This window comes from Schistocerca nitens, chromosome 2, assembly GCF_023898315.1.
Source record: "Schistocerca nitens isolate TAMUIC-IGC-003100 chromosome 2, iqSchNite1.1, whole genome shotgun sequence".
Classification (NCBI taxonomy): domain Eukaryota; kingdom Metazoa; phylum Arthropoda; class Insecta; order Orthoptera; family Acrididae; genus Schistocerca; species Schistocerca nitens.
Genome location: NC_064615.1, coordinates 858,960,845 through 858,983,747, shown reverse-complemented (window position 1 = coordinate 858,983,747; position 22,903 = coordinate 858,960,845). Strand labels below are relative to the sequence as shown.

At 40.4% G+C, this 22,903-nt stretch overlaps 1 protein-coding gene across 2 annotated transcripts in view; it reads right to left on the bottom strand.

The window, feature by feature from the left end:
• The window catches only part of LOC126237120 (uncharacterized), a 331,755-nt gene that overhangs the window by 58,100 nt on the left and 250,752 nt on the right, over positions 1-22,903 (bottom strand). For both annotated transcript variants that reach the window (XM_049946935.1, XM_049946936.1), the window contains one exon: positions 17,770-17,868. In XM_049946935.1, the coding sequence (XP_049802892.1) occupies positions 17,770-17,868 (99 nt within the window). The remainder of the gene's footprint in view (positions 1-17,769; positions 17,869-22,903) is intronic.

Below are 22,903 nucleotides of genomic sequence, written 5' to 3'. Positions count from 1 at the left end.
ACCTGTAGATTAAAACTGAAGAAACTGCAAAAAGGTGGGAACTTAAGGAGATGGGACCTGGATAAACTGAAAGAACCAGAGGTTGTAGAGAGTTTCAGGGAGAGCATAAGGGAACAATTGACAGGAATGGGGGAAAGAAATACAGTAGAAGAAGAATGGGTAGCTTTGAGGGATGAAGTAGTGAAGACAGCAGAGGATCAAGTAGGTAAAAAGATGAAGGCTAGTAGAAATCCTTGGGTAACTGAAGAAATATTGAATTTAATTGATGAAAGGAGAAAATATAAAAATGCAATAAATGAAACAGGCAAAAAGTAATACAAACGTCTCAAAAATGAGATCGACAGCAAGTGCAAAATGGCTAAGCAGGGATGGCTAGAGGACAAATGTAAAGATGTAGAGGCTTATCTCACTATGGGTAAGATAGATACTGCCTACAGGAAAATTAAAGAGACCTTTGGAGATAAGAGAACCACTTTTATCAACACCAAGAGCTCAGATGGAAACCCAGTTCTAAGCAAAGAAGGGAAAGCAGAAAGGTGGAAGGAGTATATAGAGGGTCTATACAATGGCGATGTACTTGAGGACAATATTATGGAAATGGAAGAGGATGTAGATGAAGATGAAATGGGAGATATGATACTGCATGAAGAGTTTGACAGAGCACTGAAAGACCTGAGTCGAAACACAGCCCCCGGAGTAGACAACATTCCACTGGAACTACTGACGGTCTTGGGAGAGCCAGTCCTGACAAAACTCTACCATCTGTTGAGCAAGATGTATGAAACAGGCGAAATACCCTCAGACTTCAAGAAGAATATAATAATTCCAATCCCAAAGAAAGCAGGTGTTGACAGATGTGAAAATTACCGAACAATCAGTTTAATAAGCCACAGCTGCAAAATACTAACACGAATTCTTTACAGACGAATGGAAAAACTGGTAGAAGCCGACCTCGGGGAAGATCAGTTTGGATTCCGTAGAAATACTGGAACACGTGAGGCAATACTGATCTTACGACTTATCTTAGAAGAAAGATTAAGGAAAGGCAAACCTACGTTTCTAGGATTTGTGGACTTAGAGAAAGCTTTTGACAATGTTTACTGGAATACTGTCTTTCAAATTCTAAAGGTGGCAGGGGTAAAATACAGGGAGCGAAAGGCTATTTACAATTTGTACAGAAACCAGATGGCAGTTATAAGAGTCAAGGGGCATGAAAGGGAAGCAGTTGTTGGGAAGGGAGTAAGACAGGGTTGTAGCCTCTACCCGATGTTATTCAATCTGTATATTGAGCAAGCAGTAAAGGAAACAAGAGAAAAATTCAGAGTAGGTATTAAAATCCATGGAGAAGAAATAAAAACTTTGAAGTTCGCCGATGACATTGTAATTCTGTCAGAGACAGCAAAGGACTTGGAAGAGCAGTTGAATGGAATGGACAGTGTCTTGAAAGGAGGATATAAGATGAACATCAACAAAAGCAAAACGAGGATAATGGAATGTAGTCGAATTAAGTCGGGTGCTGCTGAGGGAATTAGATTAGGAAATGAGACACTTAAAGTAGTAAAGGCAATTTGCTATTTGGGGAGTAAAATAACTAATGATGGTCGAACTAGAGAGGATATAAAATGTAGACTGGCATTGGCAAGGAAAGCATTTCTGAAAAAGAGAAATTTGTTAACATCGAGTATAGATTTAAGTGTCAGGAAGTCATTTCTGAAAGTATTTGTATGGAGTGTAGCCATGTATGGAAGTGAAACATGGACGATAAATAGTTTGGACAAGAAGAGAATAGAAGCTTTCGAAATGTGGTGCTACAGAAGAATGCTGAAGATTAGATGGGTAGATCACATAACTAATGAGGAAGTATTGAATAGGATTGGGGAGAAAAGTTTGTGGCACAGCTTGACCAGAAGAAGGGATCAGTTGGTAGGATATGTTCTGAGGCATGAAGGGATCACAAATTTAGTATTGGAGGGCAGCGTGGAGGGTAAAAATCGTAGAGGGAGACCAAGAGATGAATACACTAAGCAGATTCAGAAGGATGTAGGTTGCAGTAGGTACTGGGAGATGAAGAAGCTTGCACAGGATAGAGTAGCATGGAGAGCTGCATCAAACCAGTCTCAGGACTGAAGACCACAACAACAACAAATTAATCAGTAAATTCCAAAGAATTTTTCTCCATAAAAATAACAAAATGACCATTTATTTTCTCCTTAAATGGTGATGGCAGTGACTTTGTTAGTATTCTGGAAGTAAACCGAACTATATCCCGGGGTGATCCCTTAATCAGGCAGTTAGGTTAGAAAATATAAAATGAAAATGGATATGTTACAGTTAGACGGAGTCAGAATTAGTGACGTTCGGTGGCACAAGGTATAGGACTTATTCTCAGGTGAATACTGAGTAAAATACAGAGTGTAATACAGGAGTTTGCTTAATAATGGATAGGAAAATTAGAATGTAGGTCAGCTGCTATGAACACTATCGTGAACACATTATTGTAAGCACAATAGACACGAAGCTAACATCCAACACAGCAGTACAAGTTTACATGCCAATTAGTTTGGCAGATGATGGAGAGACTGAAGAAATGTATAATGAGATAAAAGAAATTGTCCAGATAGTGAAGGAAAATGAAAATCTAATAGTGATAGGGGACTTGAATTTGATGGTAGGAAAAGGAAGAGAAGGAAAAATAGTAGATAATATAGACTGTGGGAAAGAAAGCAAAAGAGGCAGCTGCATGGTAAAATTTTGCACAGAGATAATTTAATCATCACTAACACTTGGTTTAAGAATCATGAAAGAAGACCGTATATGTGGTAAAGATGTAGAGACACTGAAAGGTTTCAGACTGATTTGATAACGGTAAGACAGAGATTTTGGAACCAGGTTTTAAATTGTAAGGCTTATCCAGGGGCAGATGTGGACTCTGGCCACAATTTATTGGTTATGAACTGTAGATTAAAACTGAAGAAACTGCTGAATAACAGAAAATTAAGGAGATGGCACTTGCCGAAGTTGAAAGAACCAGAGATTGTTGACAGTTTCAGAGGATAATTGACAAAAACAAGGGAAAGGAATACCTTAGTTACTCGAATCTCAGCCGCACCTGAAAAATGAGACTGGAAATCAAGGAAAAAAAAATTTCCCGAATATAAGCCGCACCTGAAATTTGAGACTCGAAATTCAAGGGGAGTGAAAAGTTTTAGGCCGCACCTCCAAATCGAAACAAAGTTGGTCCATTTTAATATGAGACACAATTTAGGTCGAATGAATGACAATACAGCTACAGTAGTTTGGTTCAAGTCGTAAGCTTAGCAGTTAAGCTTTACCAGGTAGCCATTGCTATGCATCAGGCGCTCCGTCCGTATTTATACGGGTACCCTTCGTCCGTATTTGTACGGGTACCCTTCTTTTTTCACGTGCTTCGTCTGGTTTGAATTGATTGCTTATTTTTCCTTGATCTCATAAGTGCCATTCTCTTTGTTATAGATATTTACGTCACTAAGCTGAAAATGCATTACTGTACTGTGTCATGCATTGTTTGTCGCATTCTGATAGTGAGTGTTTATGGCCTGTCGCCACTCGCGGCATGGCTTGCTTTTGTGCGCGCTATCGCCGCTTACAATGAGAAGAGAGAGAGAGAGGAATTGTCTCATTAGCGAAACAATGGCAAGAGACTGCTATTTGTTGTTACTTACACTGCTGCTTTCTTTGATAATGATCAACAAGAACCAAATAATAGACTGTGTATGATAGAAGATGTTCTGAATGAGAGTTTAGCGAAAAATTTTCTCGGTTTGAAAATCTTTGCAGACGCCTCTTTAGTACAATACATTCTGCACAGAAATTAGAATCATCTTAGATTTAAAAATCTAGTCAATTGCCGTGCTTCATTTCTGACTGTATCACTATTAGGCATAAGAATAATACGAATATAAACACAATATGATATGTCTGTTTTTCCACGTTTGCTGTTGTCTCACTCTAGTTTCGTAGTTTACTAGGCAGACAGGATTTAAATGAGATAGCAGCAAACACGAAAGAATACATGGCAAAATGTTTATATTCGTATTGTTCTTGTGGTCAAGAGAATACTTCATGTGATTCACAATTCATAAAAGTTCCTATTAGCGACCATCCCTTCTCACAGGTAGGAAAAAATTCAGAATGTAGAGTTGGCCATATTGACAAAAACCCCAAACAGTCTTGCCAGTCGGATTTTCGTAGTACATTGAAATGCTGCTACATTCGAAGATGAACAATACGGAATTTGTATTTACTTCGTTGGATAATATATTAAAATGCAGTGGTCGAAACTCGGGGCAGAGAAAAAAGCTCGTCTTCCACCTTTCTTTCTTTTCTTTTTTTTTTTAATTTATTTACTGACATAGAGGTTTTAGCGCCAGTATTTATCTTTGTGCCTGCAAAGCAAGCCAGTGTAGCGCTACATATATTCGACGGCAGAAGTTAGTTGTGGCGGCACCTACCAACATTTTTCAGAACTTCTGCTTACTTTGCACTCGATTCTAAGTCGCAGGCGGTTTTTTGGATTACAATAACCAGAAAAAAAGTGCTGCTTAGATTCGAGTAAATACGGTATAGAAGAAGATGAATGGGTAGTTTTGAGAGATTAAATAATGAAGGCAGCAGAGGATCAAGTAGGTAAAAAGACAATGCCTAGCAAAAATCCTTCTGTAACACAGGAGATATTGAATTCCATTGATGAATGGAGAAAATATAAAAATGCAGTAAATGGAGCAGGCAAAAGAGAATTAAAAAATGAGACTAACAGGAAGAGTAAAATGGTTAAGCAGGAATCGCTAGAGGACAAACCTAAGGATTTAGAAGCATTTATCAATAGGTGAGAGATAGATACCACTTATAGGAAAATTAAACAGGCCTTAGGAGAAAAGAGAAGTAGCTGTTTGAAAATCAAGAGCTCAGATGGAAAACCAGTCCGAAGCAAGGAAGAAAAAAACTGAAAGGTGCAAGGACTATATAGAGGGTCTTTACAATGGAGATGAACTTGAATGCATGATAATGTGAGAAGAATTTGACAGAGCACTGAAAGACGTTAAGATGGAACAAGACCCTGGGAGTAAATGACATCCGTCAGAACTACTGATAGGCTTGGGAGAATCTGATGTGCAAAACGTGTAAGACAGGATGACACACCCACAGACTTCAGGAAGAATATAACAATTCCACTTCCAAAGAAAGCAGGTGCTGACAGGAGTGAATATTACTTACCAATCAATTTAACAAGTTGTGGTTGCAAAATACTAACAAATTCTTTACTGAAGAAGAATGGAAAAACTGGTAGAACCTGACCTTGTGGAAGATCAGTTTGGATTCTTAAGAAATGTGGGAACATGCAAGGCAATACTGATCCTATGATTTATCCTAGAAGAAGATAAGTTAAGGAAAGACAAACCTATGTGTACAGCATTTGTAGACTTACAGAAAGCTTGTGACAATGTTGACTGGAATAATGTCCTTGAAATTCTGAAGGTAGAAGGGATAAAATACAGGGAGGGAGGGCTATTTGCAACTTGTACAGCAACCATATGGCAATTATAAGAGTTAAGTGGCATGAAAGGGTAACAATGGTTGAGAAGGGAGTAAGACAGGGTTGTAGCCCATCCCTGATGTTATTCAATCTGTACACTGAGCAAGCAGTAAAGGCAACCAAAGAAAACTTTGGAGCAGGAATTCAAGTCCAGGAAGAAGAAATAAAAACTTTGAGGTTTGCCATTGACATTGTATTTCGGTCAGAGACAGCAGAGAACTCGGAAGAACAGATGAACAGAACGGACAGTGTCCATATAAAATGAACATCAACAAAAGCAAAACAGGGATAATGGAATGTACACAAATTAAATCAGGTGATGTTGCTGGAAGTAGATTACGAAAAAGAGGCACTTAAAGTATTAGATTGGTATATAAGTTTGTAGAGTTTTTGTTTTGCATGTTGGTATAGCAGTTGTAAGGTTTTACTTATTGATGTTAGGAAACAGAATGCCAAGTGGAGAAATCGGAACACTTCCGACATTCTTCTGTTTGAGTTCAACAGAGGGGTGACAGCAGTGGAGGTAGCCAGAAACATTCACACCATGTAAGGGCATAATGCCATTGGACAACCATGTAAGGGCATAACGCCATTGGACAAAGCACAGGAAGGAAATTGTTTTCTCATTTTAAGGAATATTGTTTTGACATTAGTGACTCTTCACATTCGAGAAGACCTTTGGGGTTTGATAAAGATAATTTAAGCACACAATGATCTTCGTCGGTGTACTCAAGAAATCGCAAATGTGATGAACTGTGATCATTCCACCATCATGCAATTTTTGTATGCAATGGGGAAGGTTCAAAAATTGGGTGCATGAGCGCAGCAAGCTCTAAGCCGAAATTACAAAAATCAGCAGGTGGTCTTGCAAACATCTCTGCTTGCTCGTCATCAACTGGCTCATGAATGGCACCACCCATTCCTACCCTGTATTGTTACTGGTGACAAGAAATTGTACCTCTATGCTAACATAATTAAAAGAAAGGAATGTGAGTCCAAACAAAGCAGCCACTCAACTCCCCATATGAAGACATGCATGCATCCACAAAAGATAATGTTATACATCTGGGGAAACAGTAATGGTGTGGTATACTACTAATTGCTTCCCCAGAGGGTAACCATCCAAGAACTGAGATGCCTTGCAGACGCAATCCAAGAACTACAAGCAGGAAGACTGCAAAAATTGATGCTACTCCACAATAATGCCCACCCACATTCCGAAAGACTGACAAACAACACTATACAGGAGTTGCGTTTGGACGTCATTCCACACCCACCTTATTTACCTGATCTTGTGCCCTCAGATTTTCACCTTTTCCGCTCCCTGTCAAACAACCTACAAGCAACTTCCTTTCTGGATGAAACTGTGCTCTGAACATTGCTTGACATGATCTTTGCCTCAAAACCACAGTTTCAGAACGGAAAAGTGACCCAAGCATTGACAGGCAGCTGTAAATAGGGTAGGAGAATATATTATTCAAGTTATGTGTATCTGTTGTGTTTGTTAAACTTACGGAAAAATGCTAGAAACTTATGCACCAACTTAACAGGACATCAGTTCTGCTATTTGGCCAGCAAAATAACTGATGGCAGCCGAAGTAAAGAGGATATAAAATGTAGAGTGCCAAAGACAAGAAAAGCGTTTCTGAAGACGAGAAATTTGTTAACATCAAATGTATATATGGATGTGGAACATGGATGATAAACACTTTAGATACAGAGAATAGAAGCTTTTGAAATGTGATGCTACAGAAGAATGCTGGAGATTAGATGGGTAGATCACATAAGAGGACACTGAACTGAATTGGGGAGAAAGGAAATTCATGACACAGCCTAACTGGAAGAAGGGATCAGATGATAGGACACATTCTGACACATCATGGGATCACCAATTTAGTATTGCACATCAAGGGACCACCAATTTAGTATTGGAAGAAACCGCGGGATGTAAAAATCATAGAGGGAGACCAAGAGATGAATACAGGAAGCAGATTCAGAATGATGAAGGTTTCAGTAGTTATTCAGAGATGAAAAACCTTGCACATGGAGAGCTGCATCAAACCAGTCTTAAGGCTGAAGACCACAACAACAAATCCTATATGATCTTACCTTTGTTAATACATGTGTAGTACTGAGTGTAATGGTTTTTGGAAGAAAAGACATACTGCAAGTTCATGATTACCCATACCTTGGGCTTTCAAAATGTTATGTGAGAAAAGTGCAAAGTAGGTTTTGCACAATTTAGGCTTACAGAATCCAAACAGGCCATAGGAGAAGTAATTCTGTTCATGATACTTCACTGTGTTTGAGCTGGGAATATGGTCTAAGATTCAACAACAGAACAACAGATGGATGTCAATGAGACAGGATGAGAGTTGTGTGTATCGCTTCTGCTACTATTCTTGCAGGCAACTGTGACCTTTGCTTTTTACCGACCACTGAGCACTTTCTTTAAGGGGATCTATGGCACAATATGGTTAATGTAGGCAATGTCTGCTCGTGTCTGTGTATGTGCGGATGGATATGTGTGTGTGTGTGTGTGTGTGTGTGCGCACACGCGCGAGTGTATACCTGTCCTTTTTTCCCCCAAGGTAAGTCTTTCCGCTCCCGGGATTGGAATGACTCCTTACCCTCTCCCTTAAAACCCACATCCTTTCATCTTTCCCTCACCTTCCCTCTTTCCTGACGAAGCAACCGTTGGTTGCGAAAGCTAGAATTTTGTGTGTGTGTTTGTGTTTGTTTGTGTGTCTGTCGACCTGCCAGCACTTTCATTATATATAATAGAGGGAAACATTCCACGTGGGAAAAATATATCTAAAAACAAAGATGATGTGACTTACCAAATGAAAGCACTGGCAGGTCGATAGACACACAAACAAACACAAACACACACACAAAATTCAAGCTTTCGCAACAAACTGTTGCCTCATCAGGAAAGAGGGAAGGAGAGGGAACGACGAAAGGATGTGGGTTTTAAGGGAGAGGGTAAGGAGTCATTCCAATCCAGGGAGCGGAAAGACTTACCTTAGGGGGAAAAAAGGACGGGTATACACTCGCGCGCGTGCACACACACACACATATCCATCCGCACATATACAGACACAAGCAGACATATTTAAAGACAAAGAGTTTGGGCAGATGTCAGTCGAGGCGGAAGTGCAGAGGCAAAGATGATGTTGAATGACAGGTGAGGTATGAGTGGCGGCAACTTGAAATTAGCGGAGATTGAGGCCTGGTGGGTAACGGGAAGAGAGGATATATTGAAGAGCAAGTTCCCATCTCCGGAGTTCGGATAGGTTGGTGTTGGTGGGAAGTATCCAGATAACCCGGACGGTGTAACAATGTGCCAAGATGTGCTGGCCGTGCACCAAGGCATGTTTAGCCACAGGGTGATCCTCATTACCAACAAACACTGTCTGCCTGTGTCCATTCATGCGAATGGACAGTTTGTTGCTGGTCATTCCCACATAGAATGTATCACAGTGTAGGCAGGTCAGTTGGTAGATCACGTGGGTGCTTTCACATGTGGCTCTGCCTTTGATCGTGTACACCTTCCGGGTTACAGGACTGGAGTAGGTGGTGGTGGGAGGGTGCATGGGACAGGTTTTACACCGGGGGCGGTTACAAGGATAGGAGCCAGAGGGTAGGGAAGGTGGTTTGGGGATTAACTAACAGGTTACGAAGGTTAGGTGGACGGTGGAAAGACACTCTTGGTGGAGTGGGAAAAACTATCCAATCTCCTGGTTTCCCACCTCCGGAAAGGCAACTCACTCACCCTTCACAACCTTTCCAGCAAACCTCAACCTCCTCTCATTGCACACAAACCCAGTCTCTCCCATCTACTCAATCTCCCACTTCCAGCTCCACTCCCTCCAAAACCCCAAAATTCCAATCAACACAATCTGGAACCACAACACCCTAATTCAGTAGTTAACCTTTCCTCCAAACCTCTCTCCCAATCCGAAACCTCTGTCCTATCCAAAGGCCTCACCTTCAGCCCCACTCCCAGATTCAACCAAACAGCCCTCGTAAAAGATTTACTGTCCTACACTCGTACTCTCTGCTGGAAATATCACTTTGCCACAAAGAAAAATGATCCTAATCCTACTCCTAATGATCCAACTCCCCAAGACACCATCCAAATTGAACCCTGCCTGGAACAGTTCCGTCCTCCGTCACAGCGGGACCCACCTCCTCTTCCTCAAAATCACCCTCTCCAAACCTTCCAGGAATTTCTGACTTCCAGCCTTGCATCTCAATCCTTCTTAAAAAACCTTAATCCTACTCCCAACATCACCACTGCTGAAGCCCAGGCTATCCGTGATCTGAAGGCTGACCGATCCATCGTCATTCTTCCGGCGGACAAGTGTTCCACGACCGTGGTACCTGATCGTAGTATGTGGCTGAGGGACTGCGTCAGCTTTCAGACAACACCACATACAAAGTTTGCCAAGGTAACCCCATTCCCGATGTCCAGGCAGAGCTTCAAGGAATCCTCAGAACCTTAGGCCCCCTGCAAAACCTTTCACCTGACTCCATCAACCTCCTGACCCCACCGACACCCCGCACCCCTGCCTTCTACCTTCTACCTAAAATCGACTAACCCAATCATCCCGGCCGCCCCATTGTAGTTGGTTACCAAGCCCCCACAGAACGTATCTCTGCCTACGTAGATCAACACCTTCAACCCATTACATGCAGTCTCCCATCCTTCATCAAAGACACCAACCACTTTCTCGAACGCCTGGAATCCTTACCCAATCCGTTACCCCCGGAAACCATCCTTGTAACCATTGATGCCACTTCCTTATACACAAATATTCCACACGTCCAGGGCCTCGCTGCGATGGAGCATTTTCTTTCACACCGATCACCTGCCACCCTACCTAAAACCTCTTTCCTCATCACCTTAGCCAGCTTCATCCTGACCGACAACTTCTTCACTTTTGAAGGCCAGACATACCAACAATTAAAGGGAACAGCCATGGGTACCAGGATGGCCCCCCTCATACGCCAACCTATTCATGGGTCGCTTAGAGGAAGCCTTCTTGGTTACCCAGGCCTGCCAACCCAAAGTTTGGTACAGATTTATTGATTACATCTTCATGATCTGGACTCACAGTGAAGAAGAACTCCAGAATTTCCTCTCCAACCTCAACTCCTTTGGTTCCATCAGATTCACCTGGTCCTACTCCAAATCCCATGCCACTTTCCTTGACGTTGACCTCCACCTGTCCAATGGCCAGCTTCACACGTCCGTCCACATCAAACCCACCAACAAGCAACAGTACCTCCATTATGACAGCTGCCACCCATTCCACATCAAATGGTCCCTTCCCTACAGCCTAGGTCTTCGTGGCAAACGAATCTGCTCCAGTCCGGAATCCCTGAACCATTACACCAACAACCTGACAACAGCTTTCGCATCTCGCAACTACCCTCCCGACCTGGTACAGAAGCAAATAACCAGAGCCACCTTCCTCATCCCCTCAAACCCAAAATCCCCCACAGAAGAACCACAAAAGTGCCCCACTTGTGACAGGATACTTTCCAGGACTGGACCAGACTCTGAATGTGGCTCTCCAGCAGGGATACGACTTCCTCAAATCCTGCCCTGAAATGAGATCCATCCTTCATGAAATCCTCCCCACCCCACCAAGAGTGTCTTTCCGCCGTCCACCTAACCTTCGTAACCTCTTAGTTCATCCCTATGAAATCCCCAAACCACCTTCCCTACCATCTGGCTCCAACCCTTGTAACCGCCCCCGGTGTAAAACCTGTCCCATGCACCCTCCCACCACCACCTACTCCAGTCCTGTAATCCAGAAGGTGTACACGATCAAAGGCACAGCCACGTGTGAAAGCACCCACGTGATCTACCAACTGACCTGCCTACACTGTGACGCATTCTATGTGGGAATGACCAGCAACAAACTGTCCATTCGCATGAATGGACACAGGCAGACAGTGTTTGTTGGTAATGAGGATCACCCTGTGGCTAAACATGCCTTGGTGCACGGCCAGCACATCTTGGCACAGTGTTACACCGTCCGGGTTATCTGGATACTTCCCACTAACACCAACCTATCCGAACTCCGGAGATGGGAACTTGCTCTTCAATATATCCTCTCTTCCCGTTATCTACCAGGCCTCAATCTCCGCTAATTTCAAGTTGCCGCCACTCATACCTCACCTGTCATTCAACAACATCTTTGCCTCTGCACTTCTGCCTTGACTGACATCTCTGCCCAAACTCTTTGTCTTTAAATATGTCTGCTTGTGTCTGTATATGTGTGGATGGATATGTGTGTGTGTGCGCGAGTGTATACCCGTCCTTTTTTCCCCCTAAGGTAAGTCTTTCCGCTCCCGGGATTGGAATGACTCCTTACCCTCTCCCTTAAAACCCATATCCTTTCGTCTTTCCCTCTCCTTCCCTCTTTCCTGATGAGGCAACAGTTTGTTGCGAAAGCTTGAATTTTGTGTGTATGTTTGTGTGTCTGTCGACCTGCCAGCACTTTCATTTGGTAAGTCACATCATCTTTGTTTTTAGATATATTTTTCCTACGTGGAATGTTTCCCTCTATATATATATATAAACCACTCAACTTCATTAGCAGCTGTTGAGTTTTTGTTTCGAAGAAAACATTCATATCACCAGAAATAGCAACACTAGAAAATAGGCTTGTAATCCCAGGCACAGGGTGCATGGAATGGGAAGTTGTAAAACATAGGCGAAAATAGTATGTTTGATTGCATAATAATTACAGTGTTTCACCAGTAACACATGGGCAAGTGAAGTTAAATTAAAATTAAATGCAGTCTATGAAATAGTGTCTGTCAGTCAGTCAGTCAGTCAGTCAGTCAGTGAAAGTCATCAAAGAAAAACAAGCTCAAATGAATACAATCCGCATCCACGATAATTCAGTTCAAGGACTACAATAGCGCGCCCTTGATGAATTTTATGGAGATTAGACCATTAATAACATTTTGAAGTGTACAATCGAAACTTTAGCACTTGAAATGTGGCATTTGGAACATAAGAAATAATTTTACGTCAGAAATTGTCTTGATACACAACAATTTATAGGGACACACTTCTATAGCATTGCCCCTAATCTACAACTACTACTATACTTCTCAAGTGGCGGAGAGTGCTTTATGTATACTGTCATTAGCTCCTTTCCCTGTTCCAGCTGTGAATGGTGTGTGGAAATAAAAAGAGTTACTAGGCACCCACGTGGGATTGAATTTCTCTTTCTTTACACTTGTGGTCCTTTCATAACATATATGTAGGAGGAAGGAATATTTTGACTGAATCTTATAAGAAAGTGGTGCTATTGTGGTCTTCAGTCCTGTGTTACTGTGGTCTTCAGTGCAGAGAATGGTTTGATTGCAGCTCTCCATGCTGCTCTATCCTGCACAAGCCTCTATATCTCTGAATAACTACTGCAACCTACATTCTTTTGAATCTGTTTAGTGTATTTATCTCTTGGTCTCCCTCTATGATTTTTACCCTCCATGCTTCCCTCCAATTGTAAGTTGGTGATCCCTTGATGCCTCAGATTATGTCCTACCAACAGATCCCTTCTTCTAGTCAAGTTCTGCCACAAATTCCTGTTCTCCCTAATTCTATTCAGTACCTAAGCATTAGTTACGTGATCTACTCATCTAATTTTCAGCATTCTTATGTAGCACCACATTTTAAAAGCTTCTATTCTGTTCTTGTATAAACTAGTTATCGTCCATGTTTCACTTCCATAAATGTCTACACTCCATACAAATAATTTCAGAAACACTTTCCCTGCCACAGCCAGTCTACATTTTATATCCTCCCTACTTTGACCATCATCAGTTCTTTTACTCCCCAAATAGCAAAACTCATCTACTACTTTAAGTGTCTCACTTCCTAATCTAATTCTCTCAGTATCACCTGATTTAATTCGACTATATTCCATTATACTCATTTTGCTTTTGTTGATGTTCATCTTACATCCTCCTTTCAAGACACTGTCCATTCCTTTCAGCTGCTCTTCCAGGTCCTTTGCTGTCTCTGGCAGAATTACAGTATCTTCGGCAAACCTCAAAGTTTTTAATTTCTTCTACGTGGAATTTAATTCTTACTCCAAATTTTTCTTTTGTTTCCTTTAGTGCTTGCTCAATATACAGATTGAATAACGTCGGAGACAGGCTACAACCCTGGTCTCACTTCCTTTTCAACCACTGCTTCCCTTTCATGCCCCTCAATTCCTATAACTGCCATTTAGTTTCTGTAAAAATTTTAAATATCCTTTTGCTCCCTGCATTTTACCCCTGCCACCTTCAGAATTTGAAAAAGAGTATTCCAGTCAACACTGTCAAAAGTGTTCTCTAAGTCTACAAAAGCTAGAAATATAGGTTTAACTTTCCTTAATCTATCTTCTAAGGTAAGTTGTAGGGTTGGTATTGCCTCGTGAGTTCCAACATTTCTACGGAATCCAAATTGATCTTCCCCAAGGTCAGCTTATACCAGTTTTGCCATTCGTCTGCAAAGAATTCATGTTAGTACTTTGCAGCCGTGACTTATTAAACTGATATTTTGGTAATTTTCACACCTGTCAATTATTATATTATTCTTTAAGTCTGGGGTATTTTGCCTGCCTCATGCATCTTGCTCACCAGAGAGTTTTGTCATGGGTGGCTCTCCCACAGCCATTAGTAGGTCTAATAGAATGTTATCTACTCCCAGGGTCTTGTTGTGACTTAGGTCTTTAGGTGCTCTGTCAAATTCTTCAAGCAGTATCATATCTCCCATTCCATCTTCATCTACATCCTCTTCGATTTCCATAATATTGCCCTCCAGTACATTGCCCTTGTACAGACCTTATCTACTCCTTCCACCTTCCTGCTTTCTCTTTTTTGCTTAGGACTGGTTTCCAAATGAGCTCTTGATATTCAAACAGGTGGGTCTCTTTTCTCCAAATGTGTCTTTAATTTTCCTGTAGGCATATCTATAGGAAAGTACACTCTCAGAATTTTAACAGTAAACCATACTGTGATGCACACCACTTCTCTTTTAATGCCTGCTACTGGTGTTGGATCAGCATCTTCGTGTTGACTAACTCTTACTGAACAATGCTGTGATGAAACATACTACTCTTTTTTGTATTTTCTCTATTTGCTCTATCAATCCTATCTGGTAACAGTATCAGATTGGAGAGATATTCTCGAATATAGATCAGATGAGGCTTTTATACGCTACACTACGTGATCAAAAGCATCCGGACACCTAGCTGAAAATGGCTTACAAGTTTGTGGTGCCCTCCATCAGTAATGTTGGAATTCAATATGGTGTTGGCCCACCCTTAGCCTTGATAACAGATTCCACTATCGCAGGCGTACGATCAATCAGGTGCTGGGAAGTATCTTGGGGAATGCAGATGATGTTCACCGGGCATTCACCATACCCACACCTTCCCATCGGATTGCCACATTGTGTACCGTGATTCGTCACTCCACACAATGTTTTTCCACTGTTCTATCATCCAACGTTTACGCTCCTTACACCAAGCGAGGTGTTGTTTGGCAGTTACTGGTGAGATGTGTGGCTTATGAGCAGCCGCTTGACCATGAAAGCCAAGTTTTCTCACCTCCCGCCTAACTGTCATAGTACTTCCAGTGGATTTGATGCAGTTTGGAATTCCTGTGTGATGGTCTGAATAAATGTATGCCTATTACACATTATGACCCTCTTTGACTGTTGGCGGTCTCTGTCAGTCGACAGATAAGGTCAGCCTGTACGCTTTTGTGCTGTACATGTCCCTTCACGTTTCCACTTCACTATCACATCAGGAACAGTGGACCTAGGGATGTTTAGGAGTGTGGAAATCTCACATACAAATGTATGTCATAAGTGACACCCAGTCACCTGACCACGCTCGAAGTCCATGAATTCCGCGGAGTGCCCCACTCTGCTCTCTCACTAGGTCTAATGACTACTGAGGTCACTGATATAGAGTACCTGGCAGTAGGTGGCAGCACATTGCATGTACCATGAAAAACATATGTTTTTGGAGGTGTCAGGGCACTTTTGATTACATAATGTAGCTCCTGTGTGAGGTGACTACACTTCCTGAGGATTTCCCAATGAAAGTCTGGCATCTGCCTTTCCTTCAGTTAGTTTTATGTTGCAGTCCTACCACCATTCACATATTCACTAATATTTAACGGATATGATTATTTCTAGCAACTGTTCAGCGATCATGTAATCATACAATAACAGGAATTTCTGCCTACTTATGTCATATACTTTAAAATTTTAACAATATTATGTTAAGGACAGTTGCTACTTACCATGTACTGGAGATGCTGAGTCGCAGATAGGCACAACCGAAAGACTGTCACAAAACAAGATTTCGGCAAAAAAACTGTGCCGAAAGCTTATTTTGTGCATAATCTCTGCTATATGGTGAGTAGCAACTATCCTTCTCATAATATTGTTACATTCCATCCTGGATTTTCTATTGTTTGATACATTAAATTTGTTTGTAATAGGATCATTTCCCAATCCCTGTACCAAGCACCATTCCTCCACAGTTCTTTCGCATATTGCTACCATTTTCTGGCACTGTAATTTTTCTATATTCAACAGTGTAAATTGTGCACAGCCTCACAGAGCTTCTGATGTTATCTGCTACATCATTTATGTGTACTGTGAACAACAATGGTACTGTAACATGCCCTTGGGGCACACTTAAAAATACTTTGTCTGGAGATTTATCTCAGTTAAGAATGATCCAACAATTGAGATACAATGCGTGACGATGTTTTAATACACACACATATATTCCTGTTATCTCACCCACTGACTCATCTCTTTCTACACCTCAAGAATAGGAATGTTTGTCAAGAGTTTCAAGATAAAGAAGTACTTAACACTTTGAATAAGATTGGCTTAAGTGCCATGTGTTTACTACTACTACTACTACTACTACTACTACTACTACTACTAGTAGTAGTAGTAGTAGTAGTAATAGTAGTAAGGAAACAACATATATTTCCTTTTGTCATAATTTTGATAGTACACAGTTATGACCTTGTAAAAGTAGTGTGTTTCAACTTTTGATCGCTGGCTGTTTGTCATTCGGTCCACCCCACTGCAGCTGCCCCATGCCTGAACGCGAAGTACTGTACAATGAGGTAAGAGGTTTTGAAATACTGTTTTGGCATTGGTATGAGTAAAATGCTTTGTTAGTTATGTCTAAGTGTGCGGTTTCTAACATGCAGCTGGTGCCAGAGATTTCTTTCTTTGATTTGAACATTATTATGTGACCATACACATATGTAGTGTAAATGAATGAAACAAATGCATGTGTCATTAAAGAAGTAGTGTGTGACTATTTAATTATTAACAGTGCTGTTGTGTGTCATTTTCTTTGGATTTTACAACTAACACTGTCAAATGCAGGAGATGTGCTATCTTCAATATCACTGGCATGATTAAATTGTAAATCGAAAATCACTAACTTCATTTCATAATCATTCTTCAGTTGCTAAGGCTTATTCATTTTGATTTTGAGCATGCAATCTCAATATGCGAATAGTGTTAAAATAAGACAGTTCTGGTTGTCACTCTAATGTATAGTACTTGGGGATTTGGCAGCTGCTGTGAGGCAGAACGGATGAAACAAATTGTGCATGCAAATGTTTAAAAGCTGTATTTTGAGGTGGTCATACCTGCTTACTATCAGAATTTTGGCCCAAATTTTCATGTGGGAGCGATTTCTGGGCTAATATCTCACACATTTCCCTCCCTCCTCCTTGAAATATGAGGTCAAGTTGCTTGCCCTGTTTCCTTGTCAGTTTCACTAATAATTAAAAAAATTATTTTCAATAAAACAATAATAAATAGGTCGTTCCAAAATATCTAATTTTTTTAATTGGCATTCTGACTACTTTATGCAGTATTAATTATATCTTTGGGCAAGAGTTGGTGACTGTAGTCAGTCAGTAAGTGCAGCAATAATTGGCATTGCTCGTTTTATGGTAGTCATGGACAGAAAATTTTGATGAAAGTAAAATTACAGCAGGGCGTCTTCCTTTAGTGTCCAAATTTGTGATTTTTTGAAAATACTAACACAGAGGAAAATACACTGTATCGTGACTTTCTGCAATGAACAGGTAACAATTTTTATTGTAGTATAGAATAATTAAAAACTTACGTATGTGAACTTTGCGTGTCCCGTAAGGACAAGCTGATCATTTATGTGGACATCATCATCTCCGGAAGTGTCCACGAGCCCCACTGAAGTAAGATTATCCTGCAATTGAAAAAAATATACAAAAATCAAAGGAATGAAATTTCCAATAAAGAAAACTAACTGCTGGCTATGTTCTATCAACATATTGCAGCATAGCGGTACTGTATATTTACAACAACATAATGGCAAATCATTTTTGTACCATACACAATCGAATTCTGAACTTTAAATTTAAATCTTGCTATTTTGAGGTTTTATCAACAGCTACAAAATTAAAATTCATGTTTTCTTGAACAGTTTATTTTCTTCAGATTTAGTACTGCCTTGAGCAAAACATTTCCTTATTTTCGCTTTTATCGATACAGGGGTCCCTTTCACTCAATGTAAAGCAGGGGTGGCCACGAATTCAGCTCGTGAGCCATGCCTTTGTAGGAGCGCCTTAGCGCTTGGCCTGGCTACACACATCCCTCACCATCAAGGAAAGCTATCTGGGAATGAGGATGGGGAAACAAAAGGCGCACTGCATTTAAATGGCAATACAACCACACTACATATGACCTGGTTTTAAATTTCAAATTTCTCAACAGCGTAGATCACATGTAAAACAAGTTTTTGAATGATTTAATTATTTTTGGTGTGATGAAGACATAATATTTTCATCTGGTACAATGTGTTGGCATACAGAGGGATGAGGACAATATCACATATTTTCACACTGAGGTTGCCACAAAATCTTAACTTATTTAATTTCATAATCAAAAAAAGGTCTTTCACACACGTATGTTGAGTTAAATATTATAGTATTTTTGCAACCTCATTATAGAGGCGTCGAAACTCTGAGTTACACACTGTAGACTTCCTGGACAGTTTAAACCTAAGAGGGTTTGTCTTTAATATGGGAATTACACTGCAGATCAATCAGTTCATCTGTGCATGCTGAAAGGTACTACTACCTGAAACAGCACACGGTTGTGAAAACAGTTTGAAAATAGATGTAAGATTCATAGTGTCTACAAAACAAATAGGAAACTAACATTGTAATTTTTTCAAAGCAACAATAAATTCTTCAAATCTTGTGTTTACTTTAACACCAGTGAGCTTAGGGAACTGGACTGTGCTTGTCAAAATTTGCCCCTACCACAAAGTGATTTTCTTTTTAAATGCATCCCCATCAAATCAGAACTTAATTGTTTCTCAGTTTGCAATGTCTTACTGTGGGCAGTGTGCAGCGAAGTTCATTTAAACTGTGAGGTCTGCAATCAATTCTGGATTTTCTAAGTTTCATTCCTGACACTTTTTCCCTTCATAAATTCAACAACAGATAGTTTTAATTCAAAAAATCGTTTCAGGCACACCCCTTAAGACTTAATCAACGTTCTTTGCACTGATATACAGGGTGTTACAAAAAGGTACGGCCAAACTTTCAGGAAACATTCCTCACACACAAATAAAGAAAAGATGTTATGTGGACATGTGCCCGGAAACGCTTAATTTCCATGTTAGAGCTCATTTTAGTTTCGTCCACCTACACTCAATGGAGCACGTTATCATGATTTCATATGGGATACTCTACCTGTGCTGCTAGAACATGTGACTTTACAAGTACGCCACAACATGCGGTTCATGCACGATGGAGCTCCTGCACATTTCAGTCGAAGTGTTCGTACGCTTCTCAACAACAGATTTGGTGACCGATGGATTGGTAGAGGCGGACCAATTCCATGGCCTCCACACTCTCCTGACCTCAACCCTCTTGACTTTCATTTATGCGGGCATTTGAAAGCTCTTGTCTACGCAACCCCGGTACCGCAAACCCGGTACCAAATGTAGAGACTCTTCGTGCTCGTATTGTGGACGGCTGTGATACAATACGCCATTCTCCAGGGCTGCATCAGCACATCAGGGATTCCATGCGATGGAGGGTGGATGCATGTATCCTCACTAACAGAGGACATTTTGAACATTTTCTGTAACAAAGTGTTTGAAGTCACGCTGGTACATTCTGTTGCTGTGTGTTTCCATTCCATAATTAATGTGATTTGAAGAGAAGTAATAAAATGAGCTCTAACATGGAAAGTAAGTGTTTCTCGACACATGTCCACAAAACATATTTTCTTTCTCTGTGTGTGAGTAATGTTTCCTGAAAGTTTGGCCGTACCTTTTCGTAACACCCTGTATAAAGTCTCCATCTTCTTCATTGAGTTCCATTGAAAACTGTGGCAACTGACAGTGGAATAATAAATGCAACTGCATATATTTTACTATTTGTACCACAAATTTCTTCACGTTCACCGTCTGCAAATTTAGCACAAAGTGCTTCTTCATGCACAAAACAATGAATCCCATCTGTCGATCATTGTTATTTTTTGCTCTTTCATTGTCAACTAAATTTTAAATTTTTTTCTGCATGGTATTATAATGGCATTTCACAACAAATTTTCAGTACCCATTTGTTATGCGACTGCATAATAGATATAGAGAATTCTCATCCCTTTATTCTGCCATTCTCATTCGGTTTTAAAGGCTTGTGATGATAGATCATTATACTGCCTCTTTTTGTGCAAGCAACCACTGAACCTTTGAATGCCCTTTATACCACAAACAAATAGCAAAGGGTGAACAGCTCTGACCCCCTGATTATGTCAGTCATACTGAAGAGAGTTGTGCTGACCAAAAAATGCCACACCGCAATACTAAATGAAATGTTGTGCTGCATCAGGTTCTTCTGGGAAGAACTGAGCAATGTTGAGACAGACTGAGCCTCAGCCTGCACATACGGTTCACATATTGTTTGGCATGTCGTGGTTGGCCCTGTTATAAAGGATGAATTATACTGAAGATTAAGTAATATTACATATGTGGTAGAGGAACTAGAAATTTTAAACAGGGAAGTACAAAGGCCCAATCTAGATGTAGTGGTGGTCAGTGAACTGAAATGGATTGAAGATACGAACTTCTGGTCAGACAAATATAGGTTAATATCAAAAGCAACAGAGGATTTGTTATGAATAGGAATCTATGGCAAAGAGTGAATTACTGTGAATAATTTAGTGATAGGTTGCTCTCACCAGAATCGACAGCAAACCAACACCAACAGCAATGGTCTAGGTACACATGCTGACAAAGCACTCAGAAGATGAAGAGATAGAGACATTACATGGAACAAATGACAAATGAAGAGAAGCCAAGCTGAAATGGTTGCAGGAAAAATTTCAAGAAAGATAAAAGGAAATGGTCATTGACAGGCCTGATTCAGCATATAGAAGACTCAAGACAACCTTTAATGCAAATTAATAGCAAATGTGCAAACAGTAAGAGTGCAATAAGAATCCCACTGTTAAATGTAGAGGAGAAAGAGGATAGGTGGAAGTGTACAGTGGAGGCCTCTACAGGGAGACAACTTCTGTGATGACGTGTTGTGGGGGGGATAGTCAATTTGGGATGGAAGACATAGGGGGTCCAGAGCTGAAGTCAGATTTTATTTTCGAAGACTTTTGATCAAATAAGCAGAAGGAATAGACAACATTCCTTTGGAATTTATAAAGTCATTGAGGTGAAATAGCACAAATGACTATTCAAGTTGGTGTCTAGAAACTATTAAGAGTTGTGAGACATTCTGTCAAACTTTCGGAGAAGTATCATCCACATAATCCTGAAGATACCCATGGTAGATACAAATGAGCACTATCACACAATCGGCTTAGCAGCTCAGCACCCAAGCTACTGGCAAGAATAACATACAAAAGAACAGAAAAGAAAATTGAGGATCTTTTAGAGACAATCAATCTGGCTGTAGGAAAGATGAAGAGGCAGTACAGATATTGCACTTGACAACGGAAGCAAGATAAATGAAGACATGTTTGTCAACATAGAAAACGTAAAGTTAATCAGAGCAAGATCTTCAAAAGTCTGCGAAAACAGCAGTAAGCTAGAGGGGAAACAGTGGGAACAATAAGAATGAAAGACTATAGAATAAAGTGCTTAGATTAAAAAGGGTGTAAGACAGGGATGCAGTCTTTCACACAGTCTTTCACCACTACTGATGAGTTTATATTCCAAAGAAACAATGATAAAATTAGGGAAAGGTTGAAGTATGGGATTAAAATTCAGGGTGAAAGAACATTGATGCTAGGACTTGCGGATGAGATTGCTAATTCCCGTAAAAGTGAAGAAGAACTACAGGACTTGTTAAATGGAATGGACAATCTAATGACTAAAGGACATGAACTGAGGGTAACCCAAAGAAAGACAAAAGTAATAAGGAGGAGAAGTAATGACAGTAAAGATAAAATTAACATCAAAATTTTTTAACAACAAGCAACATAAACTAAGGATTTCTGCTACATTGTAAGCAGAAAATAACACACAGAAGGTAAAGTAAAGAGGACATGAAAAGTAGACTAGCACAGGCTGAGGGCATTCTTGGTTGAAAGAAGTTTACTGCTATCAAATACAGGCTTTCCTTCTCATCCCATCTGGCAAGTCTCCCCTGACCCTTGGTTCTGTGTGACTTTCCTGAACTGCATCCCTTTCCCAAAACTTCTCCAGTCCTTTTCTTCACTCCTCTTCCTTCCCCTTCAACGAGAGGAAGAGCCACTGGCTCCAAAAGCTTGTAAAAGCTAAACCTTTGTGTGTGTGTGTGTGTGTGTGTGTGTGTGTGTGTGTGTGTGTGTGTTCTCCTGCCACCACCTGGTGAGTAGATTTTTTTATCTGTCCATTTACAATATACTGTCAATAATTGATTATTTTTGTTGTTATAAATACAGGGCTTAATTTGAGGAAGAAATTTCTGAGAATGTAAATTTGGAGTACAGCATCCAAGGAGAAAGCAAGAGGGTCCATGCTTTGCGTTGCTATTCAACAGGGGTGGCCACTTTTTGGGACCCACAAACTTACGGAACTGTTTCGAAGTGAGCTGCATTTTTTTAGGGAGTAATAATTGACATCAATGCAAAAACACTATTTTAAAAATAACGTTTCTGAACTATTTTATTACACAACAAGAAACTGGAAGTTACATTTGTGATATGCTTTTTAGAGTGTTTAACTTTTCCTGTGATCTGCTTGAAATCTGGCTGATAATTGATGAGCACAG